At 37.0% G+C, this 22,432-nt stretch overlaps 1 protein-coding gene across 1 annotated transcript; it reads right to left on the minus strand.

Annotated features, from left to right (window-relative positions):
* Window positions 1–1,253: 1,253 nt before the first annotated feature.
* On the minus strand, window positions 1,254–21,142 carry dazl (deleted in azoospermia-like). The gene is made up of 9 exons (XM_041242601.1): window positions 21,137–21,142; window positions 20,313–20,453; window positions 20,143–20,234; window positions 14,267–14,318; window positions 13,892–13,958; window positions 13,669–13,808; window positions 6,526–6,606; window positions 3,479–3,532; window positions 1,254–1,302 (listed from the first exon to the last, which is right to left on the minus strand). The coding sequence occupies exons 1-9, from the start codon at window positions 21,140–21,142 to the stop codon at window positions 1,258–1,260; spliced, it is 678 nt and encodes a 225-aa protein (XP_041098535.1). The 3' UTR covers window positions 1,254–1,257.
* Window positions 21,143–22,432: the final 1,290 nt, after the last annotated feature.

The following is a 22,432-nucleotide window of genomic DNA, read 5'->3' on the forward strand; positions in this document are numbered from 1 at the left end:
TTTGAACAAAGACATTCCCACTATACCGCTGCTATCGTCTTTTCACTCAACAATCTTAAACCACACAGAATTCACAATGTAAAACCATACAGAATTCAAAACAGTGCTTATCTGTGTAACAGCAAAGAAAACTATTTAAATGGGTTTCATTTACATTTACTACGTTACTTCTGCGTTACTCAAAGAAAAAAAAACTCCAACGAAAAATAAGTGTGCAAATAGTATTTTGAAGGGATGTGTATTCCCACCAAAAGCAGCCATAAAAACACAAATACAGGTTTAATCTACTCCTATTTAATATTACATGTAGTTATTACATTGTACATTTTGCTCCCATCAAGGGGAAAAAAAAAACATTTCTCTTAAATTAAAACAATTTATTTAATTTGGCCAACTTCACCTCCGTCGTTCCGCTGGCTCCACGTAACGTTGGCTGCGTGCCTTGCAACTGTTGCCTAACAACCACCGACAGACTGCATGCGGTGTGAAAAAAAAATCACTCCAGCAACAACAGAGAAGCTGGCTGCACCAGTGCCAAGGTGGCAGATCTAATTAATGTTTTTTTTAAATATTTACTTTTTAAAATTATTTTATTTAATGTCTTCTGTGAGTTGCAAAAAAGACATGCATTTCATATAGACTACCACTACTGCACAGCTCCTGCTGACTTGCAGATTCTATGTGGGAAGCAATTCCAAGTAAATGTGCCCTCTTCTACCAAACTCTGAAACTTTAAAACATGGCACTACTTGGATTGGCATTGTTTATTATTGGAGGGTTGGAGCTTTTCCATCTTTCTTTTTTGCTCTGCAGGTAAGTTCTCTTTGTGCACTATATTTTAGTCATTTTGGAGAACAAAACAAAACAAAAATACCTTTTTTTAGAACTTCATATTGATGCACAGGTTTGGATGTATACAAGATTTTGTGCATGTTGAGTATCCAGGTAAAGTATTTATTTAATGTAGTTAATGTATGTGTTAGTGAAATCTGAAAGGCTTTTACTGTTAACAGCGGTTTCATTTTCTACATTTAGTTTTTTTTTTTTTTTTTTTTTAATCTTGAAGTTAACCACGTTTGTGTGAATTGTGTCAGGTGTATTTGCCCCCACTACGTCTTTGTTTTTGTTTTGACGAAAGGTTAAAAGTACCCACCTTAAGCAAAACCAATCGAGTACGTTATTTTTTCTGTGAATAAAAATAATTATACCAGTTGCTTACACACATACCTTGGGAAAGATGCCCTGCTGTAGAGCCTATCATAACAGAGTCAGCAGTGTCTGCACACCACAGTCGACGAAATTCTAGAAACAAGAGCATGTTAGAGACATTAATACGATTAAAATAGTATCAACCATGTTAGGCTACAGTTCTTTTCTTTCCGTAAGTATAAGCTGTGTTAACGTAAAACAGTCCTACATTACAAATGTGTTGCAACAACAAAAAAACAAGTTGTACGGCCATGTCCAAAACCTTTGCATCACCTTATAGAATAAACTAATTTTGTTTCATAGTTAAATGAAACCTGCTGAATTATTTACTTATTTTTAATTTTACCCTCTTTTTCTGCCAATTTGAAATGGCCAACTGTATTTAGGCTCAGCTCACTGCTACCTCCCCTGTGCTGACTCGGGAGCGGCGAAGACGAACACACGCTGTCCTCCAGGATGTGTGCTGTCAGCCAACTTTTCACTCTGCAGGCTTGCCATGCAGTCAACCCAGAGCTACAGCGTTGGCAGACAATGCAGCTCTGGGCAACTTATAAGTAAGCGTGCAGGTGCCTGGCCAGTCTACAAGGACTTGAACCGGCAACCTCCAGGCTGTAGGGTGCATCCGGCACTCCATGCAGAGTGCCTTTACTAGATACGCCACTCAGGAGCCCCTTGCTGAATAATGTTACCTTGTAGTTTTCCCATGTACTTAACGAAAAAATTGAAAAACATGACATTTCAAAATCTAACATGAAAATACTGTTAGGGCTTCTGGTAGACTTTTGTGATGTCTCAATTCTAAAATTCTAGTTTTTCTAACTTCTACTTTAGTACTGTAAAAACAGGTCACACTGGAGTAAAAGTCGCTCCCCCCTTTTTGAGACTTGCACCTTAGGAAAACACTTTTTTTGGCTTTAAAATAAAGTATTTTTTTTACAATTGATTTTTCCCCTACATGCACAACATCGGTTTAGTTTCAAAATAAGTTGTTCACAATATTTTATTCCATTAATAATTTTAGTGTTTTTTTATTTTTAGGTAAAACTGCTAGAAATTATTCTGTTTTTCAAAATTTCTAAAAATGTAAAAAGTAATTAACAGACCACAAAATCAAGTTATACATCTGTATTAACCTACCGGTATTTGATTTTAGCTTAGAGTAGCCAAACAAGTTCAAGAACATACCTTCTTTGCTTCACTGAACATTTCTTTCCAAAGCCATACTTAGACAATAGTTCCCGCTGCATTGGCTTTTACAAATTCATTGTATTAATTCAAAAAGAAAAAAAGTACTAAAAACTGTGCTACACAGTGCACCACCCAATAACCAGTAAACAAAACATCAGAGTGTTGCATACAGTGCAGAACAATAGCATTCAATTTACAGTTATAAATATAAATACATTCTTTTTGTTAATCAGAACCATAATCACACACATACTTTACAAGTGTACCACTGTGTTGCACTGATATTAAGTTAGTTTGTATTAAAGTAATTCAAAACAAAATGTTTTCCATATCAGGCCATAAACACTTTCCTCCTCTATCAACTTGTTTTTCTTTCGTCACTGTTTGTCTTTGTTTTCATCTCCAATACTGTGTTTTCAGCATTGCGATTACAACGCATTTCAGCAAATTCAACAACGCACAATTTCAAACCTGTTGAGTAGCATTTTAGTTTTTTGTCTGACTGTCCTACTTTATCCAGTCTCAAAGTAACCTGCATTATAACAGCATTGCAATTACAACGAATGGAAGACTTGATAGTTTTACGACTGCTTTCTAACCAATAGCTGTTTGCTACGGATTAGCAAGGGGCCTTAACTCAAGAAACCAATCAACAAATGCATAAAATATTTTATACCTTTTGTAAGGTTTCCCAGTGACAGATGGGTATCTGAACATTATCTTCATACAAAAGCCTGTTCTTGTTATTTCTTAAAGCCTTCATGAACACCCATAATAAAAAACGGATCTAACAAATTAGATTCTTTCAGTTCCAGATAACTTGATATCCTCCATAGATTTACACTCAATCATAAGATTCAGAAAGAGTGATGCCAGTAAATCAGAAAACATATTCAAACTGAACCCAACTGAATTCCACCATAGAAGCACCATCAGCACTAATACAGCTCACAGGTGTGAGATAATAACTGGACTGAACGGCTCAAACCAAAATATATACCATCTTCCCTAAAAGGCAGCAAGATGTAGAAAAAGCATCACCATTAATAAACCAATTTTAGCACTGTACTGTATTTCTTACCTGGTTCACCAGTCTCGTCCTATATTCTCCTGCAGGCCAATGTGGGGCAGCATGCTATAATAAAAAATAAAATAAAAATTGTATGTATGGATGGATATATCCATATTTATTCAGGGTTGTTGGTCAATTGTCCAACCCTTAATCCACCAAGCAGGTTCTCTCTAACTAAGCAGTAACTTGTCATGCCTGCCTTTAATTTTTTGACAATAAAACACAACATCTTAGAATGTCCATTTCCAACACCTCTGTTCAAGGTTTCCAGGAAAGAATTCCAGTCTCACTCTCTGCACTAGTTCAGACAAGTTACACTGTTACAGCTTACTAAGATGAAGCCTACTTTCTGTGACAGTGACCCATGTCCTTCAGTATTGGTCAATTCTTGGGCCTATTGTGCAAAAAAATCATTGACTAATCAAAATTCTCAGGGCTCCTTTCCTCAGAACTTGAAACTTGCATCAGGTTTCCCCACTGTTAACGAAAGTTAATCTGGACCATAATGCATTTAATACTTTTTTTTTTTTTTTTAGGCAAACTCATTGAAAAACATGCCGATAGGAAGCTGCAACAACATTTGTCCTCCTGTGGACTCCTTAATGCTAATCAGTCTGGAGACTGTTAGATCTCTCAGCAGCCTCTGACATAATATAGAAGGGTTCTTGCCAGCACTGTTGTGTGCAAAAGGCTGTTACGTTGTTACCTGGAAAAATGCCACTGTAATCAGGCCGTCACGCTGTTTTCAATTTGATGTTTTCAAAATAACAATTCACACAAATCACAATTCACACAAATCACATTCCCCCCTGATGACAGATGAGACTAGATCCTGGGTGTGCCTCTGATACACAGCTCTGTAACAACCAACACCGTTGCAGATATTTATTATTATACCATAACTACGTTCCCTCCAAGACTTTCATTTAGTTAGCCACTTTGGCCACATTGGAAAAACTTTAGCTACTTAATACTACAAAACACATTATAAACATGCTGTTTCAGCAAGGCAAAAAGTTGTGTATTTTATTTGAAAACGCGTAGATATTTAACCCTTTGCGGTCCTTTGTCCAAGTAAGACCAATAGGAGCCGAAAAAAAGGGGGGGGGGATCTGAGCAATACACATAGCCCCTGCACCACAGAGATAACACTGACATAAGCAAACAAGATAGTTGCTTCTGCATCCAGGGATCAAAGAATATCAGACATTTATCACATGTTATAGTAATAAAATAATGACTATCACATTATTGAGGAGATTGGTGATAAAACGAGTGATCAGGAGAGGATTCATCAGTATGCATTACTATGAAAAGGCATGTGCAATACAGCGAACAAGGGGTGGGGCTTGGCTGGCGATGCAGTACTGAGTGTCCTTTTGATATGCAGTGCCTTTTAAACCGGCCTTCCTTTGGGGGATTTTTTTTTTTTATTATTATTTTTTTTTTTTTTTTAAAACAGCATGTAAAATAAACAGCGCATGTGAAAATACATTGGACCTGACGCGCCTGGCTGATAAGATTAATTTAGAACAATTTGTAGATTTTATTTTTCACTTTGACATTATGGACTTTTTGTGTTAATCAGTGGCAAAAACTCCTAATTAAATCCATTCTGATCCCATGCTGTAACACAATAAAATGTGGAAAAGTCCAAGGGGGGTGAATACTTTTGAGAACCACTATCTGCAAGGAGAGCTTTCAGTTCTAGTGTATCAGATGCATGTTCACCATTTAGGTCTTGCAAAACAAATTTAATGTGTAAGCTTTACTGATCTTGGGCATCAGTCGACTCAGTGACCACTGACAAGCAACCAGACTGTTTTAATCTCCTGCTTGTGATACTCGGCAACTTCAGGTAAGCATTCATGTTTCAGCTGGGCTGATGAAGGAATCACTCCACCATTTGCTACACTCTGTCTGAAGAATTTACATAACTTCTGGTTGTCAAATTAAAGAGGGATATTTGTGTAAACATATGCCTCTGTCAGATCAAAAATTAATGTGCCTATGGCTCCCGAGTGGCGCATCCAGTAAAGGCGCACCGCGCAGATGTGCCCTATAGCCTGGAGATAGCAAGTTCAAATCCAGGCTATGTCATTGCCAACCATGACCGGGAGTTTCTAGGGGGTGGCGCACAATTGGCCCAGAGCCACCTGAGGGGACGGAGGGAGGGCTAGGTTGGCCAGGGTGTCTTCGGCGCCCCGCGCACCAGCGACCCCTGTGGTCTGGCCGGGCGCCTGCAGGCTTGCCTGTAAGCTGCCCAGAGATGCACTGTCCTCCAACATCGTAGCTCTGGGTGGCTGCATGGTGAGCCTGCAGTGTGTAAAGATATGGGCAGCTCACGGCACACGCTTCGGAGGACAGCGAGTATTCGACTTTGCTCCTCCCAGTCAGCGCAGGGGTGGTAGTGGTGAGCTGAGCCTAAAAATAATTGGACAACACTAACATTGGGGAGAAAATAATAAATAATAATTGGCAACTACTAAATTAAAAAAAAAAAAAAAAAAAAAAGTGCTGCAGTTTTCAATTGATTTTTGGAACACGGAAGTCAAACTGCTACTGGATACTACTTTACGTGATCTGCAGCAGGCACATTTTTAGCCTTCAAAAGACATCCATTTTTTGTTTACAGTGTGTAGTATTTTAATTTCCCGCCTAGACTGCATAGTCAGTCACATGACAATCACTACACAGCAGTATGTGCATGGCGAATAGTACACAAGGCACAAAGCAGAGCTGTACAGTTTTGTTAATGTGATTTTTTGTATCATACAAAAGTTATTTTTATTTCTTCAGAATATTGTAAAAATCACGGTACTGGGCTAATTTCCCGATTTCCACACAGCCCCTCGAAATAAAATAGCCCATTTTAAAATTCAACCCTAGGGCATCAAGAAAAAAATGTTTCTTGCCATCGTCAATCTCAGAGCTCCAAGAATTATACAGAATAATGCCGCTCTGCTGCTACTTAATGACAGGGGGTTTGTTTGGAAAAATAATTTAAAAAGCTGTTGTACACTAATAAAACAGAAAATATAAAAACACTACATTACCTGATATGCATAAGCATTCTGACAATAGACCATAGGCACCTGTGGCATTACAACTGCTGGGAAACCTGGGTAAGCATATGGCTAGAAAAAAAAGAACACAAAATACACACGTACATAACAAATAAATATATCTGATATATAAATAAATATATCTGATATAAATAAATTATAATAAAATATATTATATTTATATAGATAGATAGATATATATATATATATGATATAATATATATATATATATATATATATATATATATATATATATATATATATATATAAATCCTCTGTAAATACTTAAATCAGAATCAATATACCTGCTGTACACTAACATCAAAGGTTTCATAGTGGAGGGATGCTCAAGTAAACCCACAATGGCCTGATTAAGGTTAAACAGCTATGCAAGGCATCTCAGACAAGCTCAGTTTTTTTTTTTTTTTTTTTAAAAGGTATAAATAAAACCCCAAATGATCTTTAATTTTAGCTCCTATTCCTTGAAATTACCTTCAAAACAAGTACCCAATGATGTAAATGCACCATTTGGTATATTAGGCTAAAGCCTGAAAACCAGAAGACAGTTACTTGATGTTTCATGTAGTGTTACAGTATTATCCTTTTTGTTCATGCAAGGTTAACATTTCATATCATTTTTCTATGCAAAATTAAGAGCATTTAGTATATTTAAGCCCATAGTGCCACCTGCTGACAATACAGACCTTTCAAAATATCTTTCCAAAAATTGTTCTTCTAACTAAACTGTCTAATCTGCTTTAATGTACATCTTATTTTTTAGTGAATATTTATACACAGTATACACTTAAGTGTGCTGGTGACCTGTAATCCCAATTGTTATAAATGTCTGTTCTGGTAAAAACGCATTATGCAACAGTAATTTCTTTGAGGCAGGGCTCTAAAAAAAAAAAAAAAAAAAAAAACCACAACATTCTGCCTAGGAGCCAATGGTTTCTTGGCCAAAAAAATAACTGAGTCACCAAATCCAATTGTTTAGTGCCACTTCAGGAGCAAGTTGGTTGTTATCATATTCAACTGCTTAAAATAAAGCAACCTGATAAGAAACTCAAGTGACGGTAAAACTGTCCGTTCTTAAAAAGGTCAGTTTGAGAAATAAACCGTTTTCCCTGCAGCAGCTGAACTTGTTTTTGTACAACTTTAGTTGTTGCACTGGCGTCCATTTAAGTTGCAGTCTGAAGCCCTGTGAGGCTTCACTTAATTTAGGCCAACAATTATTTAAATTGAATAAGAACACACATAAACATCAGTTTGTAACTTTATATGAATGTACAATAAATGGTCAAAAATGAGCTGTGATGCATTTACAAAATATCCCTTTTTACTTTTAGCATATCATAATCCTCTTAATAAAGAGTTGGTTTCCTTTATTGCAGCCATTTTTGTGCAGGAATGTATTGAATTCATATTCCTGACACCGGGCCCAGTATAACCAGAATATGCACTTACAATATTAAACTTAAACAGGGTGCATTTAATGATGCAGCACTGGGAATTGTTTTGAATTTTGGAAGTTAATACACTTAAGCAGGATATACACTTAAAACTACACACTTAGGTGGTGTAGATTTTTAAACTTTTTTTTGCGTTAAGTTAATGTTGATTCATTGTGGCGGTGTAGAAATACAGCTTTTGAACATTTCCGAGTAATAGTGACAAACCTAGAAAGTCTCCAAACCATTTAATCAGCTTGATAAACAGGCCCATAAACCTTAATAACAAAAACAGCTTTTCTTATATTTATTAGAACAAGCCAGTGAATAACAAATATCCATCTCTGGACAGGAAAAACATGTAAATCAACCTAAATACCATCCAGCAGCAATTTCCCACCACAGACAGACAAATGGGTGCCTCCATTTACCCATATTCTCTAAAGCTTCTGCTAATAAATGCCCTTAGCAAGTTTCACCACAATTTTGATTTGTACTGGCAGTTTCTTACAATACATCCATCACCATGCACATGCATCCTCAAAGTTCTTCAGAAATCATCAAGCGTTTTGAAACTGGTAAAAATATAATTAGCGCATTAGTCAGAAACGCACATTTAAGTGTATAGTAATAGAAGAAAACAATGTCCTTTTTTTGCGAGTTTATTCATCATGTGACTTTACTCCATGTCTCTTCTGAAACTCAACATGGTGGCTACACCAAAGAAAAACCAGCAATGTTTCAGCAAGACAGAGCTAAAATAAATCTGATTATCTATGAGGATGGTGCGATAGTATTGTTAAAGTTTTGCTGTAGTTCAATATCATTAAATATCATAATGCCAGTACATGTAGAGAATAAGAAAGCAAATAAGACGGCAACAATGGCAAAGCACTGCATTCTAGGCTGAAAAACTAAGACCTAAGGTACTGCGCTGAAGCCAGAGGCGCTGTCGCGAAGCAAGTGAGCTAAATTAATTGCATATTTCATTATGGCTTAGTTTATTTCTTTCCATGCTACATGCCTTTAATGAAGCTATAATTAGCAATTTTAAAGTTATATTTCCTGATGATTAAGAAATGAGCTCAATTATTTTTCTAGCTCTACAATCCTTAAAGGAAATTGATCACTGTACTGTGTAAAGGATGTAGTCATGTCACTACACACCATTGGTTTCATAAAGATATTCTGGAGACAAAACTCTTTAAATCTTGCAAGTAACACTGCAGAATTAGGAAAGAAACAATTGAGAGGATTAACTATGCATTTACATTAAAGGGGGAGTTATTTAAATTACAAATCGGGTAATGCATAGCAGTGAACCTGTTTTAGAGCAACGAGTCAGTCAACACATGTTTCATATTTTATCCTGGTTATTATAATGCCAGTAAAACGCTAAGCTTAATTTGTGGAGTCCTGTACATAGGATTACTCTCACATGATATTGCTGGACTGTTACTGAAAGGTTTCATATTTATTGTTATTGTAAAAGCCAGCAATAAGCTAAACAGGTCTTTTCAAAACACCTTTATTTGTAGACTGAATTACTGTGTTAGTAGAAGACTATAAATATGATTCTCACAACTGTGCTGGACATTTGGTTTTCTGAACTGTTGTAGTATATTGCTTAAGTTTTCCTGCTTATTTTAATGCCAGCAGTGAGCCAAGTTATGTCTATAAACAATGACAGCTTTGACGTGACTTTACTTTCTATTACAGCAAAAAAACTTGTGTTGGAATATTGTTTCACCAAATTGTATAATGCAACAAAAATATATTAAAAGGGTTAATGCGTGGCCGAAGGTTTCTCACTGATACTTTACTGTTCCTCAGTCAAAACGGCAAGTTTCTCAGCATCTAAAAAGCTTAGAGGGAACGCTGATCGGCACCGTCTTCATATGATATGTATGGTGATAAGTCACGACATGATACAGTAAATTAAGCATGAAACACAAAAATCACACAATTGTCTCATTTGTTTGTGTAAGTGTTTGCAATAACACTGGTAAATCACTTTTGATCAAATAAGCTTCACGGCCTGTTTTGCTTTCATTTCCTGTTTATTCTTTCAAAAACATTTCTTTTCAACAAAATTACAAAATCAGGGCTCCAGACAAAGTTTGTGTCTTAGGAGCCAATGGCTCCAGGTAAATAAAAATTGGTGGCCAAATTCAATTGCTGGGTGCCACTTCAGGAGTATGTTAGTTGTTACCATATTCAGAGCAATATAATGGCTTTTATTGCTTTTTGAAAACAAATATCTGAACGTGAAAATTCTGTATTCGTCCCAGCACTAATTTCAGTATAATATTATTCCTGCAAAGTAGGGGTCTGCTGATTTATCGACTCACGCGGTGAACCATAATTATTAGAAAATAAATAAGACAATTATCGATGTTTGTCATGTACTCTAGCAGCCTCGCCTACCATTAACTGTGTTCAGGGTGTTTTTGTCAAGTCCGTCAGCAGCTGAGCGAAACAGAAGCTGCGCGAGGGCGGGTTATTATTGTTGATACTCTCATCGGGGCGAAGGCAGAATTCCACCTGATCCGGCTGGTTTACAATCCATATTCTAGAATAAAATGCAACAACTTCAAGACTGTGATAATAAAACAGTAGTTTGTTGTCACATTCTGCTGAGTAGTAATCTATGCAGTTGATGACTGCAATAAACTCAGCATGTTAATATTTTAACTACTTTTCAAGTGTTGTGTCTGGAACTGGTGACGGCATCTCTAATTGTGTATAGTGTAACATGGGAAATGGCATGCTGCAGCTCCAATGCTCAATGTCAGTCCTGATCTGACAGTTATGTAATAGACAACTCTTATGATTACACGTTACCATTTATTTTTTTGTAAAAACAAGTTTAAATTGCAGTGAGTTGGTTCTGCTATTTACAATATATAGTAAATGTTTACACAACACTTTAGCACATTTAGTCGCAGTCACAACTGTTGCATTAAACTGGGGTTACCGTATTCTGCTGTAGTTAATACAGCACCTACCTGAGCTTGCAAGCATTTGTATTCTATTAAATTGTTATTCGTATTTGTGCACTTGCATTCTATGAAATTGTTATTAGTATTTGTGCATTTGTTACCGTCCTCCTTGCACTTCAGCTTATTAAAAACATGTGATATGCATGCCCCCCCCCCCCCCCCCTCCCACTCCCCCTCCCCTCTTACTGACGGACATCACAGCACACTGAAATACTGACACAAGCTTTTAAAGGGAGAGGCAACATTTTTCTGTTACAGGTGCCAATGCGCCCAACCCCGAAAAAATTGTCACATTTGCAGCCATTTTAATCTGGAGCCCTACAGATTCAAAGCTTACACATTTTACACACAGCGTGACTTCTAGAATATGGATTGTAAACCAGCCGGATCAGGTGGAATTCTGCCTTCGCCCTGATGAGAGTATCAACAATAATAACCCGCCCTCGCGCAGCTTCTGTTTCGCTCAGCTGCCGACGGACTTGACAAAAACACCGAACACAGTGAATGGTAGGAGACGCTGCCAAAGTACATGACAATAAACATTTTCTAATTATCAGTGCAGACACAAATTAATGAATGCTCATGTTTATGTTACCAGACAATTTTATATAAAAAATTAATAATCGATAATTGTCTTATTTTCTAATAATTATGGTTAATTATGGTTTTATGAGTCGATAAATCAGCAGACCACTACTTTCCAGGAATAATATCATACTGAAATTAGTGCTCGGACGAATACAGAATTTTCACGTTCAGATATTTGTTTTCAAAAAGCAATTATATTGCTCTGAATGCAGACAGAGACAGCATAGCAGCAGGGGTAGGGGGGCGTGGCCCAAGTGTGTGCCTGTTTTGTTACAACAAGATGTTACAGTAACAAAGTAGAAAAATATCACAGAAGTAACTAACACATTGTGTAGGCCTTACTTTACTTCAGTGAATTAACTACAAAACAAAGGATTTTGTTTTTTGACACATGCTCAAAAATCATGGTTTTAAGAACACGGATGAGGCCTGCAGGGTTTGATTTGAGCACTATTCAGACACCATTTCAATGGAAGCTCCTGAGAATTATTCAGGCTGATTTGGAAAGAGCACAAGTCATTTTATTGACTTGGGTGAGAAAAGGAAAATTGGTACATGTTCTACAACACTGATTTTTATGTCATGAAAGAAATTTTCAAAAGAAAACATTTCATGGTAAGCTTGCCTATTTCTTCTACCATTATTTATACTGTTTTCCATGTTAACTATTAATCTGAAATAGTTACACTGGAAAATATATAAACTATGTTGATGCAATATGCAGATGTTATGGTTCAAAATGCAATTGAGATGACAGCTTTTTACAAATTGACATTTTTAAAAGGCTAGCGTGACCTCTACCGCATTTTTTCACTTTATTCCTTGACCTTGCTATTTCTTCACAGTAAACAGTGGCCAGAGACACATTTTTATGAAGTAATAACATGAGGTTTACTGTAGCTGCTGTTGCAGCTGAATGAAACCAAACTAATGAAATTTTACTTTAAACACTTAAAATAAAACAAACATGGAAATGGCGCTGTAAAGTGAAGGGGAAAAAAACCTCAGTTTTGTTTGTCATTTATTACAGTCCACAAAGTCACAACAAAAAATATATAATATATACAATCTATATAAAAATCACTACACAACAATTACAGCAAGTTGAGCACTGTTTAAGTGTGGCATTTCTGAATGACGTGCTTGCCTTTGTCATGATAGCTTTTCCATAGAGATCACTATGCATGAACATACATCATCTGATTTGTTTACTTTTTGCCATATAAAACTTTTAAATAGAGGCTCAAGAGCTGCTGTGTTGATCCTGTTTTTTCACAGCTCTTTTTCATTTGCAATGTTTGAAACTGTAGCGCAACTTTTGACGAAGCAGCAAACAAGAACAAGGTATTTTTGTAATTTATAGCGAATATGAACATCAGAATTTTGTATCCAAACATGTCAAAAAATATACGTTCGAATATTCGGATATTTTTCCCAGCACTAACTGAAATACACTACACTTTGGTACAAACATTTAAACAATGTAATACATTAATGTTCATATTTAACTAATGCCAATTTAATGTACTAAAAAAAGTTGTTTTATTTAGATCGGGGTACTACACCTATATTTATTTTTTGTTTGTCTATGTTTAATTCAAAGAACAGCAATTATAGAATTATAGAACAGAATTATACTTGTAATGTACAGACAAGTTTTACCCAAGTGTTGAGGACTTGCTGTAATAAATAAATAAATAAAATCTGTGTAAACATCATCTTTAAATAGCTGTTGCAATGTACCTTTGTAATCATACATGATTGTGTTTTTGGTGCTAAACACTTGGTGCGCGTATAAGTGAAGGGATCACATCAAGGTCCTAGCAACAGAAATAAAAAAAAGCTATTTTACATGATTTATAAATAAAATGTACACTGAAGTTATTACATGGGACATAGTAGGTTAAGGGGCACTTTATTTCTACTTTTTAGACAAACCTGTACTAAAACAAAGTGTCACAGATCTGTCTCATGAGTCTATACATAAACCAAATGTTTTAACCCAATTAAGGTATAAACATGCATTTGTCCACTACCAAAAATACCACTACACTTTACTGTCCCTTAAGATACACACAGTATATTTCAATTACCTGGACATATTGGTTTCCTGGGCTCATAACAGGAGAAGGCTGCATAACATTTTCCATCATTTGGCTGCAACACACACAATACACCTGTTGCGAAGGACCCATCATCCATTGTGCAGGTCCAATATCACTCTGAATGGAACCTACCATACAAACACAATACATTTTATTGAATACTTCTTGTGGGATACAGTTACAGCTGCAGTGAATGTATACAGAAACTTACATAGACTACTTTCTTTCATTATTGCTGGTCCAAGTTTCAACTTTCTGCCTTTAAAACTGATCTGTTGCTATGAAAAAATAAGAAAATAAAAAAGTTAACTTATAAATTTGACACACAGCTGTATTCTATCATTCACAGACTCCCATAAGATATGGCAAGTACTGGTTTCAAATTCAGAACTATCCTAGACAGTCCTGACATATCAAACTCTACACTGCTACTTCTTTCACTCTTTCGGCTAGTTTAAAAGACACCGATTAGCACTCATGTTGTACTCAATGTTAATTTAGGTAAGGTTTTCCAAGATTAGAGCTATTCAGGGTCTGTGAAAGCAGCCAGGAATGTTTAAACATATTGAAAATCTACAGTACTTACTTCAACAATGGTTTGAATATCCACACCCTCCTCAAATGAGACAAACCCGTACCTAAGGGTACAAGACATTTATTTCAGTTAATAGGTTGTGCGTAAACCAATATGGACTGATATGGGAAAACAAGAGACACTGGTTTCCTTAACCAGACAAGCAGGCTTTTCCACAAAACACTGCTTTGAAATAGATATTAGTGCAGTGTGATATGAAGCTAGAAACCGAAAAGCAACAGAATATGCCATATACCAATTATATGTGCTGCAATCAGATGAGCACCACACTGAACACCAAAGCATCAGACAAAGACCTTTATTAATAATGTCACTGTTAACCCAAGCATCTGGATATTATTACTACCACAATGTATTTGTGTGGACAGTGATTATTGTTGCTGGCTTGCTTTTAGTTAGTACAATCACAGCAGAGCACTCAACATGGCTCCAGACAAACTTTTTGCCTGAGGAGCCAATGGCTTCTAGGCCCAAAGTTTTGGGAGAAAGAAATTAAATTTTTGGGCACCACTTTAAGAGCAAGTTGGTTTCTGCATTCAACTGCTCAAAATACTACAAAAACACTAAAATGATACAAACACAGAAATGTAACGTTTGTACTCACTGGTTTTCTGCAACATTGTTAATCTATGCTCCCTGACAACAACTCGCTCTGCCTGGCCTGTCCTCCATGTGATCTGCTATTCTGACGCTGCACCTGTCCTCCATGTGATCTGCTATTCTGACGCTGCACCTGTCCTCAAATGCTGCTACTGGAACCGTTCTTCCTCATGCTGTCATTTCACATCTTCGGTTCTTTAAAAGTGAACTTCAAATTTCCTGCAGTTCTGCCTTTTAGCAATGTGTTCCTTAATAGCCCTCTGAACTAACTGGAATTTCGCCTTAACTTAAGCCTGTGAACTATATGCAACTATCAAATACTTCTGATTATTCACAACCAACAGTTAAAATGTCCACATCACTTGGCCAGCATGTGTAATTTGGTCATTTCCTTTTACCTGAGGAAAATCAGAGCTTAACACAAGCTCTGGATCAAACTTTTCAAGAGATGGTCCCTCTGCACTGATTCTCAACAGTTGCCACATTAAGTGAGTTGTGCAGTTTGAATTTCAATCTGTTTTGTGCTTTCACATTAAGCAGCCGATATTGGCAGCACAAGCCTGATTTCCACTGAATGTAGAAGAATTTAAATCTGTGCAGAAGGGGTCCTTTTGTTAGCATGACCTCACATACACCAATATAGGATTGATCCATAAACTGACCTTTGACTGATGTTGTAAGCATTCTCCATTCTGGGTGAACTGCATCAACATTGCATCCATTCCTTGCTAAAAGGTCACTATACCAATTCAGTGAGACTAACTGTTCATCACCAAAGTCCACAAGAGCATCAGGCCATGCATCATGGCAGAAAATTGAACAGTGAATAATCTGGGGTCCTCCTGAAACCCTTTCCACAGTGGAAAGCATAATCATGTTGCCAAATCTGTACTCAAACCCCCCTAACTGTGATTTCAACAGATTTTTTTTTTCCCCACATATATGGGTCTGGGGGTCCTTAAGTTTTATATCCTGAAATGTAATGCTGGTAAATCTATTGCTGGTGGTGCTGTCCCTGCTACAACCTGACTAACCCTGCTGCTGTGGATCTGGCTCTTGCTGCAAAAATTTCTCTAGGGTTGCCATTTTTTAATTGTCAAGACAATTCTCAATTGCTGCAAAAGCTTGGAGAAAAATTAGACTATTCCTTTGGAGTATAAGGCTAAGCTTTGACATCTCATGTACGTATTCAATGAATGTGTATTAACTTTAAACTAATTTTCACTAAGAGAACACACAAAAAAAAAAAAAAAACTGCACAATGCAATGGCGCAGTCACCGTTTAATTACAAACAATGAAGTTTTTCCTGTATCACTGCACGATACACACTGCGTACGTGCCTAATCACACGTGATAAAATTCAAAAACTGCTTTATTGGCTGTACACGTCATTGTACTTTATCAAGTACTGTATTGCATGCAGTCTGTTTGACCCGAAATTATTCTTATAAGTGCACTGCTTGATTCTTACAAGCGGATTTATATTGGTTCGTATATGAATGATTTTGTCCCAGCGGTTTTGATCACTATAGGTTGTTGATTCTTCTATCACTGACTCTTATAAATGGAGTGCATTGTTGTGGCAGGAAATCGCGTTGCGTTGACTCAGACCAGAAGGAGGAAAAACAACAGACGGGTAAGGTGCAGTGGCAAGTGTGCTGTTTAATTTAAGAGAGTACAAAAATAAATCAAATATTTAAACAAAAATAAACACTTGCTCGCAGAGCAAAATAAAGGTCTGAAATAAAACAAATCATGAACACAAAATACAAATAGACCTAAGGTCAGGCTGGGCAACTGCCTTCACTGATCCTTATTTTATTTTAAATATCTCTCTCTCGCTCTCTAGTTCCTCCTCCAAACACCCACCCAGAGCAGGGAGAGCTGCAGGCTTAAATACTGTGGCCGAGGGGTTTAACTAGCTTGTAATTATTCTATTACCCCTCGGCCACAATCTGCACGAGTTCATTCATTTGTGTGACTGCCGGCTAATTTAACAACGCACTAGCCGAAAGCCACACATTAACACAAGGTTTTTAATGTGGATGGGGCTTCCCATCCACACTACAAAACAATAACACACAGCATTCCCGACATCTATAAACAAAACACAATAAACAAAATACAATGAATAACACAGGGACAGAGGGGGAGATCCCGTTCTAAAAATAAACAAACAAAATATATTTAAGCAGGGCTTTCCTACCGCCCTGCTACAATTGTATTTACATTTTTTCAAGTACTCAAGTAATAAATTAGTACTTGAGTATTTATAATTACTTAGAGTACTCTAGTACACTAACCCAACACTAGTTTTTATATTATTGGTTTTGGAAAAGCTCTTGTGTATGTTGATCAGGTGTGGAAAATTCCCAAAATCTTAACATGCCCAGTCAGGAATGTAGCTCTAAATTTCCATGCCCAACACAATTCTACACGTCCAAGTGTGAAAGTGAAAAACATTTTTCTGCTGCTGGTGATAGAGGACTTCTGGACTGCATGTCCTGCTGTGCGTCAATAGTGTGTCTAGTGCCAACAGTCTCAAACATCCAATGTTCCACTGCTGCATCCTCTTAGTTGCTTTTTTTTCATTAAATAAGCATACATCCAGTGCTGCTTTTGATACCGTGGATCACTCTATCTTAATAAAATCACCTGAAAAATTTTGTGTGTGCATCTGGAGTTGTTTTATCTTGGTTCAAGTCTTATCTTTCCAATAGGTCTCAATTTGTTAGGAATGGAAAATTTGCATTGTCTGAATTAGTTTGTGGTGTTCCACAGGGCTCTATTTTAGGTCCTTTATTATTTTCCATTTATATGCTCCCTCTAGGTGATATTAACAAACATGGAGTAAATTTCCATTTTTACGCAGATGACACCCAGCTGTATTTGTCTCTAAAACATGGTGATGCCTCTTTTGGGATGCCTCAATTTCTTAATGTTGAATGCAGAAAAAAATGAGGTTTTGTTAGTGGGTTCATCAAACCAGCTAGAAAAGCCTGAATCATCTGGCCTGGATTTCAGCAGACTACCTTCTGAACCTGTACTAGAAATGTAGGTGTGATCTTCGACCCTACTCTTATTTGAGAAACATATCAAAAAGATTACAAAATCATCTATAATATTGCAAAACTTAGATCTATAATCTCCACATCTGATGCTGAAAAACTAGTATGTGCCTTTGTATCCTCCAGAATTGATTATTGTAATGCGTTATTTTCTGGCATCCCAAAATGTTTGTCTTGTTTGCAACTGGTTCAAAAGGCTGCTGCTAGAATTTTTAGTTTATTTTAAAATGCTATTATTAACTTACAAGGCACAAAATAATTTGGCAGCAACCCATTTAGGAGAACTTCTTACCACATATATCCCCAATCATAACCTTAGATCCCCGAGTATGGGATTGCTGGTAATCCCTAAAATAAATTATGTTACACGGGGAGGAAGGGCTTTTTGTTAGATTCCCCCAAACTCTGGAATGAGCTACCAGCACATGTGAGGGAAGAAGGCATTTTTATAATACATATCTATCTGTTTTAGTTTTTATTGTGTCTGTTTGTATTTTATCTGCACTTCATATTTCTTAAACTTTTTTCAATCTGACATGTTTGTCTTTTTTTTATATAAATTTGACTACTTTTGTCCTGTAAAGTTCTTTGAGATACACTTGTATGAAGGGTGCCAGGGTGTGCAGAGTCATATTCCTGGTACCTCTAGTTAAAAATCTCATAAAATGCTTTCTTTTTAAATTCTCAACATAGTTGTATCAAATCTGCAAGTTCTTGCGTGCACTAAAGACAGACAGTGCGCTGCCACGTTTGTAGGCTACTTTAAAATATTTTGCGATTTCAGCCTGAGTGCCTTTAAGTAAGATGATACTTGCTGCAACTCCATTTTCGTTTTTTATACACAAATAATCTTACTTTATTTGAAAAACGTCATGATCGATACAAGCAACTTCTTGCACTAGTTGGTTTGATAAATTAGTACACAACAAAATATGAAAGCTGAACATTAATTCAAACACAGAACGACAACTAATAAAAAAAAAAAAAAACATAGTAGGCTACTTCAACAGGAACATTAGCCTGCTATATTAAACCAAAAAAAAAAAACCTGGTTCTCTCTTGCAGTTTTCAATGAATATAACTTTTTAGAGACTAAAAACATACTAAAGATAACAACTACCTAGCCTAAGTTTAATCGTTTTTGTAATCTACCAGCAGCTTTTGTTGCATACAGATCACTGATAATAGAGCAGACCGTGGGGTAAGGTTGTGCCAGTATTCAATATTATCATATATCGCGATATTGGAAAATGGACGTTTGTCACAACCTTGCCTGTAAAATGTAGTAAAAACTGTGCCAAACTTGTAGCCTTAATCATAGTGCATGCATATGTACTGCAAAAAAAAACAAAAACAAAACACATTTAACCCTTTGTGGTCCTATGTGCGACCAGGTCTGACATTACAATTTTCCCTTTCCAGTCATCAAAAAGACATCAAGCAGAGGTCTCTAGTCATTTTTTCTCCGGAAAAAGCAGAGAAAACCTTTCCATGGCAGAGTGAGGCTGATAGGAGCCAAAAAAAAAAACAAGAAAGGGACGGATCTGAGCAATACACATAGCCCCTGCATCACAGACAACACGGACATAAATAAGATAGCTACTTCCGCACCAACGCTCAAAGAATATCACTGACATTTGCAGAGCTTTTTGAGACGTTATAGTAATAAAATAATGACTTGGATCCCATTATTGAGGAGTTTGGTGATAAAACAAGTGATCAGTAGATGATTTATCAGTATGCACGACTATGAAGAGGTATGTGATAAATACAGGGAACAAGGGGTGGGGCAAGACTGGAGATGCAGTACTGAGTGTCCTGTTTTAAACAGCGTGTGAAAATAAATTGGACCTGACACGCCTGACAGGCACTGAAGAACTGGACCGCTAAGGGTTAAGTGGGTAATTGCACTTTTGGTGCTCGATGATCTTTTTAAAAGCTAGCAAAAGGCAGTATTTTTGTGTTACATGTGCCAAAGGCGCTTAACCCCATTTTAGTCGCAGTCTGGTGCCCTGACAATGAAATTAAAATGAATAAATTACTGGCCCCTGCAATGGGTGCCACTCAGGCCTACATTTATTAGGAACCTGATTAGAAACACACATAACTGAGCCTGTTCAAAAGTAATTATATTTTAAATGACCTGCCAATCCATAGTATTCATAGAACCCAGCATCCTACCCTGGCTTAATACTCACCCTTTGCATATACCTCCTCTGTAAGTGATTATTTTAACTTCCTTCACTGCCCCGTATCTTGCAAAGAAATCGCTGATTTCATTTCCATCCACCTAAAAAAGGAATGGATTAGGCCATCATATCAATACATAATAAATGTAAAAATATACCCAGTAATATTTTTTGCATACCTTCATATCAATTCCACCAACAAAAATTGTATTCGGTGTGACTTTTCCTTCTGGCAAAATGTATCCATTTGCCATTTTTGTTGATGGTGAAATTTGAGGTCCCTTCTCCCCAACATTATGATGCTGCGATTCTTTGACAGACTAAGAAAAGAGAAAAGATAAAATTGCAAAATAAGTAAACTGCAAAACTAAACTGATTTTTATATTGTGCAACCTTTAGGCCTAGTAAATAAACTGCCTATTTCAACTAGCCTGATCCAGATCCTTATAGTAAAACACCATCTCATGATCTGGCTCCAGCGATCCTGGATCCGATCACATTTTTCTTCCTACTGACTTCTATACTGACTAGTGATTAGATCATTACATTTTCATAAAATAAAAGTTCTAGTACTCTGGCAATGCGAGGTGGACATTTACGCCATCATTGAAAAAGTGAGGGGGGCACGTGTCCCGTGTAAATGATGCCTATGGTTCCCAGCTATGTCTGCAGACCAGAGGCTCATGAACCGTACAGCTGAAGACTGTTTGCACGTGTGGCGTCAACTTGATTAAAATAAGGTAAGTAGTATATTAATTTGTAAACCTACCACATTCACATATTTACCTCCAGGCTGTTAGTACAAACGTATTTCAAGAGCTAAAAAAATTGTAGTGATCTTGGTTAACGCAGACAAGCGCATCACACAGGCCGAGGCAATCCACACAGACGGAGGGCGGGCGCAAACCTGGGACCTCTCGCACTAAAGCATAGCGCCGATACCGCTGTCGCTATGCGGACGGACGGAATAGGCTCTAGCGATGTAAACACAGTGACACCCTACGTCCATGCAGGTATCCCGACACACACCCGTTGCAATTAAGCCCGATACACTCTCCTTCCAAAGAAGCCGGCTCTTTTGTGTAGAGGTATCAGCACTATGCTTTAGTGCGAGAGGTCCCGGGTTCGCCCTCCGCCTGTGTGATGCGCTTGCTTGCGTTAACGATTTTTATCCCCCCCCCCCCAAGTAGTATATCATTACATAATAAACCATTTATATAAACATTTATATATAAACCACTGGGCCATCATCCTGCGGTGAATAAAAACCGTATACCACAAATTCAGTATTCTCTAGATTTGCAACGTTAAGCAACAGCGCTGTTCAAAGGGATAATTAGTCAGTTCACTTATGCAATCTGCTCTGAACCGCTCAGCAGGAGGAGACAGAGCATGCCATTAAGTGCTTTCTCGGCTGTTCTCACTAACCTCTGCCAGCCTTGTTGTAGACTCAGCACGATATACTCCAAATTTAAATTGATGGAAAAAAATGACAAAGGTTACAATAGGCAATACATCAAAACTCAAACGCGTTGTATAAATCTAACTGAAAATATCGAATTCTTCTTACTGGTTAGGCTCCTCTCGAACTCAGCCGTTGCTCTGCTATTTGACGAGGGAAGCCGAAGCGTTGTAGCTAACTAAGAAGTGTTTTTTTCTTATATACAAAACATTTACAAGACGTAGAAATGTTAAATCACACTGACACTGCGATAAACATTACTATCAACTAATTTCCTTATTAACCACGTTTCTGCATCCGACCTTATTTGGGCTTGTGTAATCAGTAACAACGCCCTTACATTCAACACTGGAAAATGGTAGAAAAAAACGTCGTCTACTATATACTTTTATTTCCGTAAAAAGTGACTAAATTCAAAAACACGTAAACAGAACTCCCTGTTAACAGTTGAGTATTCCCGCTTCATTCCAAACCAATCAACATAAACAACCAAGGCCCGTCTAATTTGACAACATTGTTACCGCCACACACTGTGTTCTTACTTACCATTTTATAAAACTGTTAAAACAATTACTTAAACTAAGAAATGTGTCCCATGCATAAAACTTATTTTTCGTACTGTAGATAAAACTTCCACACCGACCTTTCGACGACTGTTAGCGCGCACGCAGTTTAACTCTGCCTTAAATCAACTTGCACCACTCAATTTGGCATAATCCACATAGCGAAGTTTGAGGGGGGCGTTGTCGTTTTTGTTTTTTTAAATACAACAATAGTGTTTTGTTATGTGTATTGGGTATTAAGCACTTTGAAAATGTATCTCATATAGTTAAAACG

Source organism: Polyodon spathula, chromosome 3 (genome assembly GCF_017654505.1).
Source record: "Polyodon spathula isolate WHYD16114869_AA chromosome 3, ASM1765450v1, whole genome shotgun sequence".
NCBI lineage: Eukaryota > Metazoa > Chordata > Actinopteri > Acipenseriformes > Polyodontidae > Polyodon > Polyodon spathula.

What these genes read in the sequence shown, in the direction of transcription:
- dazl (XM_041242601.1), bottom strand. An exon ending in ATATTCAAACCATTGTTGAA is followed by an intron (nt 13,959 to 14,266) that starts GTAAGTACTGTA and finishes ATTTTTTCATAG; the next exon opens with CAACAGATCAGTTTTAAAGG. An exon ending in GGACGAGACTGGTGAACCAG is followed by an intron (nt 1,303 to 3,478) that starts GTAAGAAATACA and finishes TCTTGTTTCTAG; the next exon opens with AATTTCGTCGACTGTGGTGT.